This window comes from Bidens hawaiensis, unplaced genomic scaffold, assembly GCF_021521415.1.
Source record: "Bidens hawaiensis isolate Kalapana, Puna unplaced genomic scaffold, B.hawaiensis_p1.1 tig00034330_1, whole genome shotgun sequence".
Classification (NCBI taxonomy): Eukaryota; Viridiplantae; Streptophyta; class Magnoliopsida; order Asterales; family Asteraceae; genus Bidens; species Bidens hawaiensis.
In genome coordinates this window covers 155,921-172,269 of record NW_027495946.1, presented here as the reverse complement: position 1 = coordinate 172,269, position 16,349 = coordinate 155,921, and the positions used below count along the sequence as shown (strand labels likewise).

Genomic DNA, 16,349 nt, shown 5'->3' with positions numbered 1-16,349 from the left:
TTAGGCTTGGGCTCGGGCGCCTATATTTCAAACAAACCATTATAAACCCACCCTTGTTCATAATAACAAACTTTAAAGCTTAAAAGAGATTCATAATATACAAAGTTACAAACCTTCTTCACTTATTCAAATCAAACAATAACAAGTCCGGAATTACATACACACTAACCGAATTTCAATACACACGTCAATCGAAAGATTACACGAATCATCATACAGAAACCACAAGTTACCGTACAACAAACACGAGTTTGCTGCTGATATTTACAGTAAGGTGATCAAAGCCCAAACCGGGAACACGAACAGAAGAAGGATACCGATGGAGTTAGAAACCCCGTGGCTCTTCGTGAACGCATTCCTGAATCCTCCGGAAGCTCTGATGTGTTCTTGAAGCAGATAGCATCCGATTACTAAGCAGATGATGACGCCGATCCATCCTGCTCTAACGTATCCAGCAACGAAGCTCGGAGATACCACGATTAGAAGAAGCAATGCTCCCGGTAACACCAAATAATCTGTTTAATTATCAAACATCTATCATCAGTTATCAGTTACCCGTTACTCAAGATCATATCGATTAAAAATCTCAAAAACGAGCCGAGCTATTTCGAGTTCGAGCCGAGCCCGAGCCACAAAGAAACCCAGATTGGTTAACGGGCCCAAGCTCGAGCTTTGTATGGGAAGCTCGTTTAGGCTCGGTGAGCCTTAACGAGCCATGTGTATTTTTAAGTTTTACTTATTTTGGACTTCTATGTATTAATTTCAAACTGCCTAGTTGAGCTCGAGTTGAGCTTTGGCTCGTTTAAGGTTTTCCTCAAAATATATAAAAATAATAAAAACAAAAACATATATAAGTTAATTTATAAAATAATAAATGAGCCAAGCCTTTTCGAGCTCAAGCCTAGCCCGAGGCCCCGAACCATAAATAAAGCTCACTTAGATATCGAGCCTGAGCTGGAGCATTGTATAGGAAGCTCATTAGGCTCGTTAAACCTTAACAACCTGTGTGTATTTTTATTTCTTTTGGACTTCTATGTATTAAATTATAAACTGCACAGCTGAGCTCGAGCCGAGATTTGGCTCGTTTAAGATTTTTCTCAAAAATATAAAAAATAATAAAAACGTATATAAATTAATCGGTAATACTGTAATAGTAAACGAGCTAAGCCTGAGCTTGGAAAAGTGACTCACAAGTCAAGAGCCGAGCTTGAGCTTTAGAAAAAGAGCTTGAAACGAGCCAAACTCAAGCTCAGCTTGGCTTATTTTCAATTTACACCCCTAGTTATCAGTTACCACTTATCCATTATGAACTATCAGTTATCAATTATCAACCATGATTTAAATCCGAAACGGAACTCGTTAACTTGGTTGACCGAACATTGTTACCAAATTAGGGTGTGATTTGACCTGGAAAGTGATTAGGGAAGAAGAGGCGTAATATGACTCCAATGAGAGTGATCCATTTACCAACATCTCCACTGCCAAAAACAAGAAAAACAAAAAACAAAAAAATTATAAATTATAACTAAAATAACCAATTTAACAGATTTACGAGTTGATAGTTACTGCAAAATTCCAAACAGCCAGTCGGGAAACGTTAAGAAGATATAAGGAACGAGCAGTGACGTCAGCATATTCGTCCGCCAGTTTGTTCGATCCAGTATGAGCAAATAACTGCATCACATCATCAAAACAAATCATAAATTCACAATATGAAGAAATTTAATTTTAAAATGTTACATAGCTCTGAAGGGTGCAAACGAGCCGAGCTGCTCGAGCTGGGATCAATAAAAAGCTTGAAACATTCCAAGCTTCTTCGAGCTCGAGCCTTAACAAGCCTTGTGTATTTTTACGCTTTACCTCTTTTGGATTTCGATATATTAATCTCACATTGCACAGCCGAGCTCGAGCCTAGCTTAAGCTACTTTAATGTCCCTTTTAAGGTTTTTCTCAAAATATATAAAAATAAGTAAAAAGTAAAAACGTATATAAAATTAATAGATAATAAACGAGCTGAGTTCGATCTTTAGAAAAAAAAGCTCAAAACGAGCCGAGCTCGAGCCTAGCTTAAGCTAGTTTAAGGTTTTTCTCAAAATATATAAAAATAAGTAAAAAGTTAAAACGTATCTAAAATTAATAGATAATAAACGAGCTGAGCTTGATCTTTAGAAAAAAGCTCAAACAAGCCGAGCTCAAGCCTTGTGTATTTTTACGTTTTACCTCTTTTGGACTTCTATATATTAATTTCACACTGCATAGCCGAGCTCAAGCCTAGCTTAGGCTCGCTTAAGACTTTTCTCAAAATACATAAAAGTAAGTAAAAATAATTGATAACAAACAAGCTGCACCCAAGCTTAAAAAAAAACAACTCTTTAGAAAAAAAAAGAAGAAGCTCAAAACGAGCTGAGTTCGGGCTCTAGTAAATCAAAACAAGCTCAGGATCAACTCAGCTCGTTTACAACTACAACCCTGACAAAAGACTGATCTGATTCGAACAATAAAAGATCACAATATATAGAGATTATAAGAAACAACCCCCCGGATCCTAAACCGGACCCCTGGGCTCGTACTAAATAAACTTTGACACATATTCGTTCCCATATTAATTACTACTTACATGGCCGCAAAGCACGCGAACCATTGGAGAACGGTGGTAACAAACCCACCGCTGACTCCGAGCTTGACGACATGGTTCGCAAGCTTTTTGGTTGCGGCTCCGATTTCTTTCAAATCGCTGTTGATTAAACTGGCTGCTGCTTCTGATGCAGTTGACATTTTGAGGATGAACATGGAGGAAGAAGAAAATGTGAGTTTTGGAAATGAGATTTGGGAGGATGAAGGAGAGGAGAGCGTGATATTTTGTACCTAACCACGAATTTAGACACGGTTATACTTAGCTGGCATGTGATGTTAACATTAAATAATCTTCACGGGTGCACGCGTGATGTAGCGCGAGACTCATACTTCGATAATTATATGTAATAAGTTTATGGACATTTTAATTTGGGTTGAAACTGTAAAAATATTTAAACCAGCCATTAGTTTGATTCACGGTTGATTCTTTTCTTTAACTTTTGTCATCCAACTTCAATTTTCAACGGGTGTTTAGTTTTCGATGACAAAAAAATATTACTATAGTTTGGCTCACGGTTCTATTTAAAAAACTATTATAACCAGACCGCAAACACCCCTATGTAAAATGTTATTTTTTTTTAACTGAAAAACTACAGCAATATCATACTCAAACTAAAGATAATAAAATGTTCATTTTTATGGTCCAATGGTTTTTAAAAAATATTAGCGTGTGAAAAAACTATGAACGTTTAAAAATCATTGGGGAAATTGGGTTTAAAATGAAAATAAAAAAAATATATAGGTAAAAGATTAGGTACCATAGTTTTAACTATTTTTTTCAATTTACAAAACCTGATTAAAGTTAAGGGGCAAAATGTAACCATTTTATGATAAAAGACCTTATTGTCCTTGTTCAACATGCTTTATGGGTTATACTTTATGCATTAAATCTTGCATTTTACTTAAAAACAATGTGTCTTAACTTACCTATGTCTCTTTCATTATCTATATATAGTATATAGATAAAGTAATAATTTATTGTAAGTTTTTCTTTAGTAGCATGAGAGCATTCCCAATTCATTTTTCAAATTATACGAAGGAGTTCTTCGTTTTTTAGAGATGATTAAAAGTGGTTGTGAGATAATGAGTGAGAAAATGTTTCTATTCATGATTATATTTAGAGAAACCTGTTCACCTTTATAATTTTTTAATGTTTTTTGAAAATAGTTGTAAGTGTAGGAGAGAGTAAAGTAATAATAAAAGTATAAAAATAGTATTATTTAATTGAAAATGAGAGAGAAAAGATAGTGTTTTTTGTGTAATTATAGAGATAGAGATGAAGAATGGATTTAGAATGCCCTGAGATCGATGAGTTTGAGAATATGATTAAGGGGGTGTTTGTTTTTTCAATAAAGGTCTTCTTCATCTCTTTTGTTTGTGTTGCGCAGACCGTGTATAGACGTTTAGGTATGCAGAATCTTTATTTTTCAGAATACCTTCCATTAGAAAAGGTCTATGCGTCTTCTTCTTGCTATAGAACTATCTAGTTTCTTACATTAAGGTTACTGTTGAAAATTAGGGGTCGGCATTTTCGACACGAACCTATCACGAAATTTATGGATTTGAGTGTGGCATAAGCGAGTTTGGGCCGTGCTCAAGTTCATGTGTGTATACTTACATACATGATTTTCAAATTGGGTGAGTGTAGAGAAAGAAAATGCGAGTTTGAAAATGAGATATGGGGCAGAATAAGAAGAGACGGAGAGTATGTATGATAAATAGTGTACCTTTAAATGTGGTATAGTGGTAGGAATTGTGGGTTTTCAATATAGACTCGGGCTTGATCCCACATAAAACATTTGGGGAGGATACTGTGGCTCAATGAAGGAAGACCGGGATCTTTGTGATCTCCGGTTCGATCCTAAGGGCGTCCGAGCAGTGGCGAAGCTTCGACGAAAATACTAGAGTGCCCGAACTCATTACGTATAAAACTTTTCGTAAACCAGCGTGACTAGGCTAAAAACTTTTGAACACAAACGAGTAAATTTAATCTACGTAAAAACTTTTCGAACAAAGACACATAAATTTACATTACCGAGTAAAAAACGGGGGTGATCGGAGCCACCCCCGGGCCACAATACAAGCTTCCCCTTGCGTCCGAGTGTTACCACCGGTGGGTGTTCGGATGTGTGGGTTTTCCTCAAAACTAGAGATAACTTAGAGGTGTTTAAGAGGCTCCATATAACTGAGTTGGGCTAGCTAGCGATGACCTTTTACTATTGGATCATCATGTACGGAATACTCAGATAATTCTTTATTTATTACCGTTAAAAGAAATTGTATAATAAGTAGTACCTAACCACAAACTTAGACACGTTATTGCTAGCTGGCATATATGATATTAAATAATGGAATTATTTATATTTATTCTAAAGTTTTATTTTGTTTCGGTATTTGTTTATAATTTATAAGCATGATACATGTGAATTTGTGAGTGTGTAATTTAAGTATCTAGTTTCTTACATTAAGGCTATACTATTCTGAAAATGATGGAAACTCAAAGATGTTTGCCTCCTCCTCTTTAAGGTGGATTGATTTAAGAGTAGATTGGTCGGTTGAACCAGTAAATTGTAAAAGTTCTTAACGTAACATCAGGTATAGTTTTTTAAAAGTTAAAAAGGACGGGCCAAACATACAAACTGTAAGGTTCTGTTCGTTTCAAGGATTTGAAAGGAATTATAAGAAATAGAATTGTAAATCCCATAAATTGATATGTTCGTTTCATTAAATGAAAGAATGAGAATGAAAACTAAATCCAATCAAATCCCACATTTCATGGGATTTTAAAATCCCACATATTTTATAAGGACTGTTATGGAAAGTAAAAACCCCTCTAAAAAAAATTCAAAAAAATTAATAAAAAAATCATAACTCAAAATATAAATAAAAAACGAAAAATGTGAAAAAACTAAAACGTTTCCGCCGTTTCCTTCGTTCTTAAAAAAAAAAAACCCGAGAATGAAGAAGATTCCAATTCCAATATATATTAACCAACCAAACACATGATAGGGATTCTCAAACATTTCATTCCATTCCAATTCCAATTCCAAATCATTTAAAAAAAGTCCGTGAAACGAACGCGCCCTAAGAGTTCTTAGACAAACGTGTTTTTAAAATAAAGTCATTGTAAAAAGGAACGGGCCATCATCATCCACTTCTAAAACTCGTTCCCCTTCATTTCTTTCAACGTTTATACGACAAGCCAGAAGGATGTGCAATTGTTTTTTCTTTTTATTTTATTCACTTGCATATTTCGTCAAAAACCGACACGTCCTACCCGCACATTTTACCATGTGTATTTTAACTGTTTTTTTCCGCTTACTTAAATTTTGGCAACAAAATAATATGAAATATTTAAAACGATTAAAACTAAAAAGACATCCCTACCGAACTCGATAGTTCTGTTGACAAGGTTAATATGTTTGAACTATTTGACAACTTTTTTTTTTTCTGATTTTATACAAATTAGTTATTTTTAGAGTAACGACTTTCTTGTATTTTAGGTTACCGCACTCACCAAATTTGAAGAGCCTTGATACCCCACTTGGCCAGACTATGCTGTCTTAACCGGCCCCACACTGGCTTCAGAATTTGGCTTGAGCGTTCACCCTAGAAACCATACCGCCAGCTGCCACTTGGCAGTCGTTGTGTCGACAAAAGAGCAGAACTCTCTGGCGTAACACACGATGGGACGAAAACCCAGGTGAGCTTGGAATCCGAACTGACAACCTTGTACAATGTCTAGCTGAAATATTTCATTGCCAATATCCACCCAAAGTGACACAAGTGAGAATTGAAATTGGGTATTCACCAGAAAACCAAAACATTTCTACCACTATGTCAAAAGTGGGGGATTATACAAATTAGTTTTGATATATATTTTTTGCCTACTAAATTTAATAAACATTTTATTAATATATTAATAAAAAGTTATATGTTAAAATTCACACATGATTATTTTTCATTAAACTCAAACTAGAATGTTCATTCAAATCATATAAGCTTAAATAATTATTGATGTCCATTTAGAGTATCTTACCAGCCGAATATAAAAATATATTAAAAACAAAATAAAAATGATTTAATGTAAGATTAGAAAAAAGGAAAAGGATATACTAAAAAGGTTGCAATCAAGCTAGCAAGTGTCGTGTTGATAATATCTAGAAATTAAACGCCACCTCACTAGGTTTAGATAAGCGTGGGCTCCACTCTCTCATTGGTAGAACGGCAATCATTAGTCAGTTTTCTATTTTTTTCTATTTTGCCATTTGTCATGTTGATCTTCAACATGCCATTTTAAGTGCAACATCCAATATTTCATGATCGGATTGGACAACGAACCGGCCGAACAACTGATTTACCAGTTAACCGGTTGACCCAGTCCAACCAGCCGGACATTTTTTCTTAAAAGTGACGGTTAGAACTGAAGATAAAGATTAAAAAAGAAAGAAAAAATTCATAGTAAACCGGTTCAACCGGTCCGGTTTTCCGATTCTGGCTGGCCGGTTTTCTGGGAACCGAACGAACTGCATAGAACCGGACCGGTTGGTGGACCGAATTCTAGTCGAACCAGTTTGACCGGTCGGTCTGATCCGATCTCAACAACATTGCGATCTCAACAACATTGGCTACATCTTCTCCAGATGGCTTTATGGTATGGTGCATTTTGGCTGTTAGGACTTGCTAACTTTATAGTTTTAGGTTCAAAATTTGACTTTAGATGCTTTCTTATAGAGGCGGAGTTCTTTTTTAATGGTGTTCTTGAGTAAGTTAAGTTTAGAGTGTTAAAATCAGTATGAACAGTTAACATCTCGTATTAGAAAGACTCATTTGGGTATTAGAGGTAAGGCTATTAAAAAAATATGCTACATCTTCTCTCCTTATGTTTCCGATTACACATTATAACATAAACCTACCTTTATGTCGTTTATTTTAATTTTATGATACTATAATGTTGTAATAGTTGCAAGGGATCCAAGCTCTAGGATTGTATAGATGAACAAAGAAAACAATAGAGAGACTGTTAAAAAACGTTTCGAACTAAGCTTTACATCCATCAACTCGTATTCTGCTTTCAATCAAATGCTCTAAAACAATAATATGAAATTCGAGGGAAAAAAATATAGCCCCGTTAAGTCATTTTTAACGAGGTTCCATTGGAGACAACTTTTTAAAATTTGGATCACCAGTGACAATAAGCTGATTTGGAATTATTATCAGCCAATATCATTTAATATTGATTATTAAAATCTAACAAATCTTTGAAAATTAGGCACAAAATCAAAATAGTTAATAAGAATAGTTCACACAAATTAGGCACTTTCTCAAAGAGATAAAAATCATGCCCAAAAGTTTTCTAAGAGATGGAGAGAGTTTCAAATAAAGATGAAAAACAGAGTAAATTTTTAAATTTTAGAGATGGAGATAAAGGCATAGTTTATACTAGGATATACTCCATGTGATATACGGGTGCTTCAAACAAATACAACAAAAAGGTTAAACTGAATAATATGTATAATAACATATCTTATGAATTCATAAGATATAAATAATTTTCTAAAATACATAGATTAGTAAGAATAATTTGTATTTGCATTAGAAAATAAAAATGGAAGGTTGTGAATCTTTACCAATTAAGAAAAAGAGAAGGTGACCATCAATTTATTTTAGTTAAGTTGGTAAGCCACAAGCATTTTAAAAACAAGGTAATGAGTTTGATTCCCACCAACAACATATTTTTTAGTTTATCATTCATAAAGTGAAAATTGTAGAAATGAAAACCTGTACACTTAACAGTCTATGTGAAAGATCTGGTTGAATGGCATGACAGTCTATGTGAAAGATCTAGTTGAATGACATGTGGAATGATTGTGTTGCTTTAATAATATAGATAGATTTTGAATGCTTCTAGGCTAAAAAAACAAATTTCTATTTACACTTAATTATTCATGAACCGTCCAATCCTGCACCGCCACTTTATTTCTACCCTTACATACCCACAAATCACCAAATCAAAAACAACACCTACCCACAAGTACTTTATAACTTTTTATTTGTTTTTTAGTTCTCCAAGTACAATAAATATAAAAAATGAATCAATTTTATGTAGCAAACATTTGCCATGGAATAGAGTCATACATCTTACCCATATTGGGTGGCGTGTTTATTTATTATTTTAGAGTTAATTATATGATCTGCTTCGAGATGACGGGGCACCAATATTGGTAGAGTGCGTGGCTTCCAAACCACATGGAAACACCGCCGCATTCAATATGGGTAGAGTGTATGACTTCGTTCTACGACAAAGTTTTGCCACATAAAATTGATTCATTTTTACATGTGATTTAGGAATGGTGTTACCACGTGGTTTGAAAGTCATACGCTCTACCCATAATGATGCGCCATTGACCATCCTCTCGAAGCAGATCATATAATTAACTCTAAAATAATAAATAAAGATATGCAGATCCTCCATTTTGGATCTCAATCTAAAGTTGACTATGTTAGCGTGGTCAAGTATTGCTGCTATTAATTATTCTACTGCATTCTAAACTTTTCTATATTATTTAGATATAGCCGATTGCTTTATATTCCATAAAATAATCAAGTATCAACTAAATAATAAACACTTGAAGTTATTTTTTAGGATAAAGAAATGTTTTCGTAACCGTATCGGACAGCGAACCGGACGGACGACCACCGATCGGATTGGCCGAACAACTTTGGTCTAAAAAATGACAGGTAGCCTGAAAAAAAGATTTTTCAAAATTTTTTTCTTAGTAAACCGGTTCAATCGGTCCGGTTTTCCAGTCGGATCGATTGAACCAGCCGGCTCTCTGGAAGCCGAGCGAACTACACAGAACCGGACCAGTCAGTGGACCGAATCGTTGCCGGACCGGTCCGACCGGCCGGCCCGGTTCAATCTCAACAACATTGGATAAAAGACACAAAAAAACAAAAGACAAAATTATAGTTTTTGGTCCTTTAATTCACTTGGAGCTCACACAAAGCTTGCTCAGATTAAGCCTGAAAAAAAGCTCACTTGATATGGCTTGGTTTGATTTATAACGAGCCGGACTGGCTCAGTTTGGCTCACTCGGTTAGCTCGGCTTGGGTTGCCTTGTGTTACTGAGCTTTTAATATATTTTATTATTTTATATACACATAATAGAAGAGTGATTTGAATATAGGAACCCGAGGGTTTAACAACTAATAATAACTCCGATGTAGATTCCTCTTGGTTGTTTAAGGTAGATGCGTTGGGCAGAAGATGAAGGCTGGCTTAGACGATGGAGATTTAAACGTTGACTCAACGATGAACGAGATGATTAATGAAAACTTGTTCGTTTAAGACGTCGAACGATGTTCATCGATCTCTTCTGTGTATAAATATGGATACAAGCACCTCAAGAATAATAGCCCACAAAGACTATCCTTACGTTATGTGTAGTGGAGGGGCTACAAAATAGGGGGGGTTTTTTGACACGTGGCCAAGCCGCGCGGGAAGGGAGGGGGGGGGGTGCTGTAGCCCAAAAATCCCCCCCACCTATAGTTGATCGACACGTCAGCGTTTCCATAAACACACCTGACGACAAATATATGTCGCCCACCCCACTTATCGCCCCCTTTTCGCCGGGGGGGGGGGGGGGGCGATGTTCTCGCCCCTTGTTGGCCAACCACACCTTGTCTTATGTCCGCGAACAATTAATCCCACGATCAAACAAACCACTACAAGCCCATAAGTCCATAACCCTCTCACTTGTATCCAAGCCCATTTGCATCCACCAACTTTCAAGTCCAGTCCATAGTCCATCTAGTTTAAACATACACAAACAAATTTTAAAAAGGGATTTTTACATATATCTCCTCGTTAAACCCTCTTAATTACATATTTCTTCAATGTTAAAATCTTAATTACATATTTTTCCTTTTAGCATGCAATTACCCTTTTACCCTTATTATATGACAAAATTTGTTCATATTCCACCCATGTAAATAAGTCTTTAAGTTGTTCATTAAGGGTAAAATAGTCATTTTTTAGTTAAGTTTAATAAAATAAGAAAATATGTAATATATGTGGTTTAGGAAGGAAAAATATGTAATTGATTTTTAATAGTTGGGTAAATATGTAATAAGGGAACTTAGGGAGGGGATATATGTAAATGCATCTTAAAAAATTACAACTAGAAGTCTAGAATTAGCAAACTCACTCATCTTTCTATTATTAATTTGCTATTGAATTGAAAACATCTAAACATAAATAGTTAGATTATGATATACTTGTATTACCTAAATAACACAAATATTTCTGCCATTTTTGGGTCTGAATTTGGTATTTTGTGTTGTCTGGATCTATACAGAGCAAAACGACATCTTAGACGAGCTTTGAATGAAAATGACGACGACCAAGGAGAGGAACTAAATCCTCAGCATTTGGTTCTTGCTCAGTTTGACATGGTATGTGCTACATATATTGCTCATTTTGTTATGTTTAATACATGTATGCATTTTCTTACTCGGGTGTCCCCTTTTGTTGGGAGTCAGCTTACCCTGATTAAGAAGATGTAAACTTAATTATAACACACACTTATAATAACACGTATTTGCAAAAACAAAAAAACACAACAAAGAGTTAGTTACCTTTGATTTTGGTTTGGTCAAGGCTAAGCTTTCAACATACGAGCCTCTCGCATGTGGAACCCGAGTATGTTATCATTATCCAAATAATATCAGCTTGCATGTGGAACCCCAATATATCATAAGTAGGAGTAAATCTGAACTCGCTTTTAATGTGGATGTCAACTTCCTAAAACGCTTTTGTTTAATGTATAAGACTTAAGGTCTCATATTTTAGACCTTAACATGAGATATTCCTGACATCGTTTACATCCTGGCTGGAAAGCCAAAGAAAATCACCTCGAAAAATATATGAGATTCAGTCTAGTACAAAGCCAGCTTACCGGGGTAATGTATGCATACCTAGATAAGAATACGGATGAGGTGGCTCAACCGCCAAATAATAAAAGTACACACATAAACATATAGCATATCATTGATGAGCAATAAATCCATAACACATAAAATTGACTTGTGGTTGATGAGATATAGCCATTATTGTAAGATTATTCGAAAAAAAGTTGAATTAAATTTTCTGTGCTGATAAACATTCTTGTAATAATCAGAGATCAAGAATGGGACGCTCAAGGGGGCTTTAAACCATAACAGGATGTTATGGAGAAGTGCTTTGAAGCTCCCGGTGCCCACATAACGTTGACGTGGCACTGTGAAAGGGCTTCGATGCCCCCCACCATAGCGGATGTCTTAATACAAGTATGCTAGTATTGTCACTATCACGAGAAAAGGACAAAAACACTAACAAACCAAGGACTTTTGTCTCCAAGTCTTGACAAGCCTCAAGGCTCCACACATTGATAACAAAAAGAGAAAAAATAAATAATAAAGAAATCACTAAGGATAAAAGGAATGCATAAAAAGAACTTAAAATTTAACATGCATAAAACTTTTTGCATCAAGAGTCCAAGGGAGGAAGTTGTTAGCCGATATGTCAAGGTTGGAGATGTTTGACATTTTATTTGGATCAAAGATTCATTTGTTAAAAAACGAGTATGTTTAATATAAAATGAAAACTTGTATAGAACTTCGGGTTTTCTTTGGTTAGAATTTCAGATTTTGAAACTGCGAAAATGAATTTTAAGAATTCGTTTGAAAGTTTATAAAGTAAGCGAAAATTATCACATAGGGAGTTAAAATATTTCCTATATATTAGCCATCAATAAATCATATAGGTGAATTATATAAAGTAAGGTTTGATTGTTGATAAAAATACGAATGTTTTTTAGAATGACGACTTTTTTATATGCTAAGTCACCGAAATCCTCAAATTTTAGAGTCTCGTTGCCTCACTCTAGCTAAACTATGTTTCTTAACTTGACTCACGCTGGCTTCAGAGTTTGGCGTGGAAGTTTCCCGTATGTAATCAAATCATACTCTTCTAATAAAATAAAATCTCTGGTGCCACATGACAATTGGTAAATGAATCTCTACAGGTGTTTCCTGCTCAATTTCACTATCCATATTATTGCTAGCTCGTGGATCGGATTGTCGAATTTAACCCGAACATGACATGCGTTTAAAAGATACCACTGATTGTTTAATTGCTTTCTAACCCTAATATTCCATATCGACTCTTCTTCTCAATTATTCACCTCTGGTAAAGCCTTCATCGATGCTTCCATGGGCGGATTCAATATGGGTTCACCAGGTTTACGGGAACCCACTAACTTTAAAATTTTATGTCAAAATGATATATAAAAAGTTATAGTGAACCCATAAGATTTTAACAACTAATAACAAAAGGTTTAAACAAGTAAACTAATAACAAAAAGTTTAAGATGATGCAGTGGTAAATTCTTTATCTAAAGCCATTGAAATCTTGAAAGTTTGATGGTCTCAAGTTAAAGCCTCTTTCAAGACAGATTTTTTGAACTTTTTTTCTTTTTAATAAACCATTTTTTTATTTTTAATAAAATATTACTGTGCTAGTAGTTGGAGTTATAAATAGCTAAAAAAAGAATGTTTCACGCCTCCACAACTCATTTATTATAATTCTTTTATTTCCCTCATTTTAATGACCTTATTATGTGTTTTTTAAATTAAAATATTGTTTTATTATGATATCTTATTATAATATTCTTCGACACGACCGACCCGAAAAATTTAATGTTTGGTTGTGCGAAATTTGAACATCGTAAAAAGGTGAACCCATAGGAAAAGAAATCCTAGATTCACCACCGAATGCTTCTTCATATGAATCATATCCAATTATGTTTAGATCTTCAAGCCGGCTTCAATCGTCGTGTTTTATCTTCGACTGTTTTCGATCTACGATTCATTATAATATTTAATCATAAGGGAGTAAATGGTGAACACCCCTGACATGGTTTGAGTTATCGCTGCTTGTATGCTAGGTGACATTTATGCTTAAAACACGATGCTTAATGCTATGAAAATGTGCAAGGACTGCTTACCGTTTGTATGAGTAGTCTTCAAGTGATTTAAGTTAGGAGTGTCAATCGTGTCTCGTTGACGGATTAGCGGGTTAGCATGTTGTGGTTCTTTAACCCTAACCTAACCCATATATTTATTCGTGTCGTGTTCGGGTTGTGTTTCTACACTACAAAAAAAGTGAGTATTTGAGACTAGAGTATCGGGGACTCGAATATTAGTCTCGGATAAGTGCTATCCGGGACTAATTTATCAGCTACTAATAATATTGGGGACTGACTTTTATGTGACTTGTGTTTGTGACTGAAAATCAGTCCCTAATATTTTGGTCCTGTATTTAAGACTAAAAATCAGTCATAAATATGTATGTGCAATAGATGGTTTGGTATGAAAACCTATTGGCGACTGAGTTTCAATCTCAAATATGTTCCCTCTAAAATGGAAAATGGTGAAAATGTATTTGCGACTGGGCTTCAGTCCTACTATATAGAGAATATGTCAGAGACTAAAAATCTGTCTTTAATATTTTAGACTGAAAATGTATTGGCGACTGGTCTTCAGTCCTACTATATAGAGAATACGACCTCACTTGACCTTTCATCCCTCTAATTCCACCTAAGTGCATTTTCTTCTTACCATTAAAGGGTTTTTAGCTTACGGTGATAGGTTGAATCAGTCTGCTTCAACCCGGTTTATAATGTCTTGATTATGCTTGAGATGGGGGTAAGCAGATCTGTAACTCTTTAGGTGTGAGACCTATAGGTTTATTGACATCACTTGAACTTAATCGTTAAATATGATGGGAGGCTTGATAGGTTGGTGGCTGGGTTTAAGTGGACAACAATATCGGCAATCACGGTTTTTGCGTTTATCTATTATTAATTAAAATAACCTAAATGTTTTGAAAATCAGTTTCCTAATTATGATACCATTGCAAATATATTTTTCGGGGGCGAAAAATGTTTAAGTATGGGGATATTTGATGTGGTCTAAATTATACATATTATTATATAAATAATCCCTAATTTTAAGTGCTTTTGAGCCAAGTTTTTATTGAATATTATTATTATTTGGTTCATGCGTGAGTTTAATGGTTTCAAGAGACAACAAGCTTATACGGAGTATTTTATTAAACTTGAGACGATTGAGAGAAACTTAAAACAAGTTTAATATATGTTGATTTTCTTCAACGCCAATTCTATAGTACTCTAATGATTGTTCGTTTATTTTATACGAAACAAATATCACAATGATTCAAAATATATTACTAATATTGAAAGTTGATGTTAGGCTTTTTTACGTAGACCCATGAAGAGAAAATTATTATAATAAATCATAATTTACTTCATGTAGGCATTTGTTAGAAGGCCCAATGATAGGCTATGATGGTGGAAAAAGAGTTTACTTCAAACAAGAAAGGCTACATGGGCTGTGGGCTATGACTAGAGGCCGGAACCCTTGGAATATTAGACTTTTATGGCAGCTAAAATATATACTGTTGGTGGAGGTAGCGACGAGAAGGGAAGTAAAAACAGATAGCCGCCGTTTTGATATTCCTTCCGTGAGTCTTGGAGCACAAATCCCTAAAGCTTAATCATCATTATATTATTCTGAAAAGGGACAAAGCAAAAAGACCCCTACGCATAAGGGAGAAAGTCGGACAGAAGGTTTTCACGGCAGCCGCAGCAAGAAGAAGAACAAGCTTTGGTTCGAGCAGAGAGCGTTAGGGTTCAACACCTACTCATCCAAACACCCTTATTATTCGGTTTGAATTTATTATTTTCGTCATGAATTTATTGTTTGAACCTAGTTATTATCTTTTGGTCTTGAGTATGGTTGTTGGCTAAACCCCTCAAACTGCCTAAGTTATGATGAACTTTTGTTGACGTTTGATCTTGGTTTGGATTTTGCTTTTGTTATGGTTTATGATTAAGTAAGAGGTTTCTTGTTATTTATTCGATGCATATGTGTGCTTAGGATTGTTTGGTGAATTTTATTGTTTCACAGTTTCCTTGGTGATTGTTTCATGTGATAGGATTCTGTTAGGTCATCTACTGTGTGTTGATGAGTTTATGGTTGATTTGCAATAAAACCATAGGAACAATAGTAATTAATCAAATAGACTTAAGTATGCTGCTAATCTAAATAACTGTAAGGTGATAGATTATATGATAAGTCTTGGTTGTTTAAGATTGCTAGATTTAGTTCTTCGTAATGAGTCCGTCTAGGTTTGATTTTCAGCCTTGTTTATCTAGTTGAGTGAATACTTTAAACTACCTTTGATTTCCGCGCTGTAAGGTAGGATTTCTTATAGAGGTACTTGTCGTAAAATAATTAGCGACCATAAGCGAGTCTAATTAAGCTGGTGCTTTTAAGAACTTAATAGATATCCATAGGTGTCTTCTTGAGAAGGGTCAGAGGTCCTGTTTGGGTTTCCTTTAAGTGACTATTTTAAGATCTCGGTTCCATAACTTAGCATTTTCCTACTATTTGATAATTGATGCATTAGGGATTCTAGCTTAGGTGGTTGCTTGTCATCATTTGAATTAAGTCTAGGTTTAAGTCATCTTTAAGTCTTAGTGGTTAATTTAATATTAGTTTTTAGTAAAAACCCCTCCAATAATAATAAATAAATAGTCGTGTCTGCAGTTAAGTCTAAATTTAGCTAGTTAACGTAATTTAAAGAGTCT

At 34.8% G+C, this 16,349-nt stretch overlaps 1 protein-coding gene across 1 annotated transcript; it reads right to left on the bottom strand.

Moving 5' to 3' along the window:
* Nucleotides 1-202: 202 nt before the first annotated feature.
* On the bottom strand, nt 203-2,776 carry LOC143586135 (cold-regulated 413 plasma membrane protein 2-like). Its single transcript, XM_077067744.1, has 4 exons — nt 2,618-2,776; nt 1,567-1,674; nt 1,408-1,478; nt 203-515 (listed from the first exon to the last, which is right to left on the bottom strand). Exons 1-4 carry the CDS (start codon nt 2,773-2,775, stop codon nt 265-267), a joined length of 588 nt encoding a protein of 195 aa, XP_076923859.1. The 5' UTR covers nt 2,776; the 3' UTR covers nt 203-264.
* Nucleotides 2,777-16,349: the final 13,573 nt, after the last annotated feature.

Bases quoted from the DNA above. Each gene is read 5' to 3' on its own strand.
- LOC143586135 (XM_077067744.1), bottom strand. From the start codon at position 2,775: ATGTCAACTGCATCAGAAGCAGCAGCCAGTTTAATCAACAGCGATTTG. The intron at 1,675-2,617 runs GTAAGTAGTAAT...GATGTGATGCAG, and splicing joins TTCGCGTGCTTTGCGGCCAT to TTATTTGCTCATACTGGATC. The intron at 1,479-1,566 runs GTAACTATCAAC...TGTTTTTGGCAG, and splicing joins TGGCTGTTTGGAATTTTGCA to TGGAGATGTTGGTAAATGGA.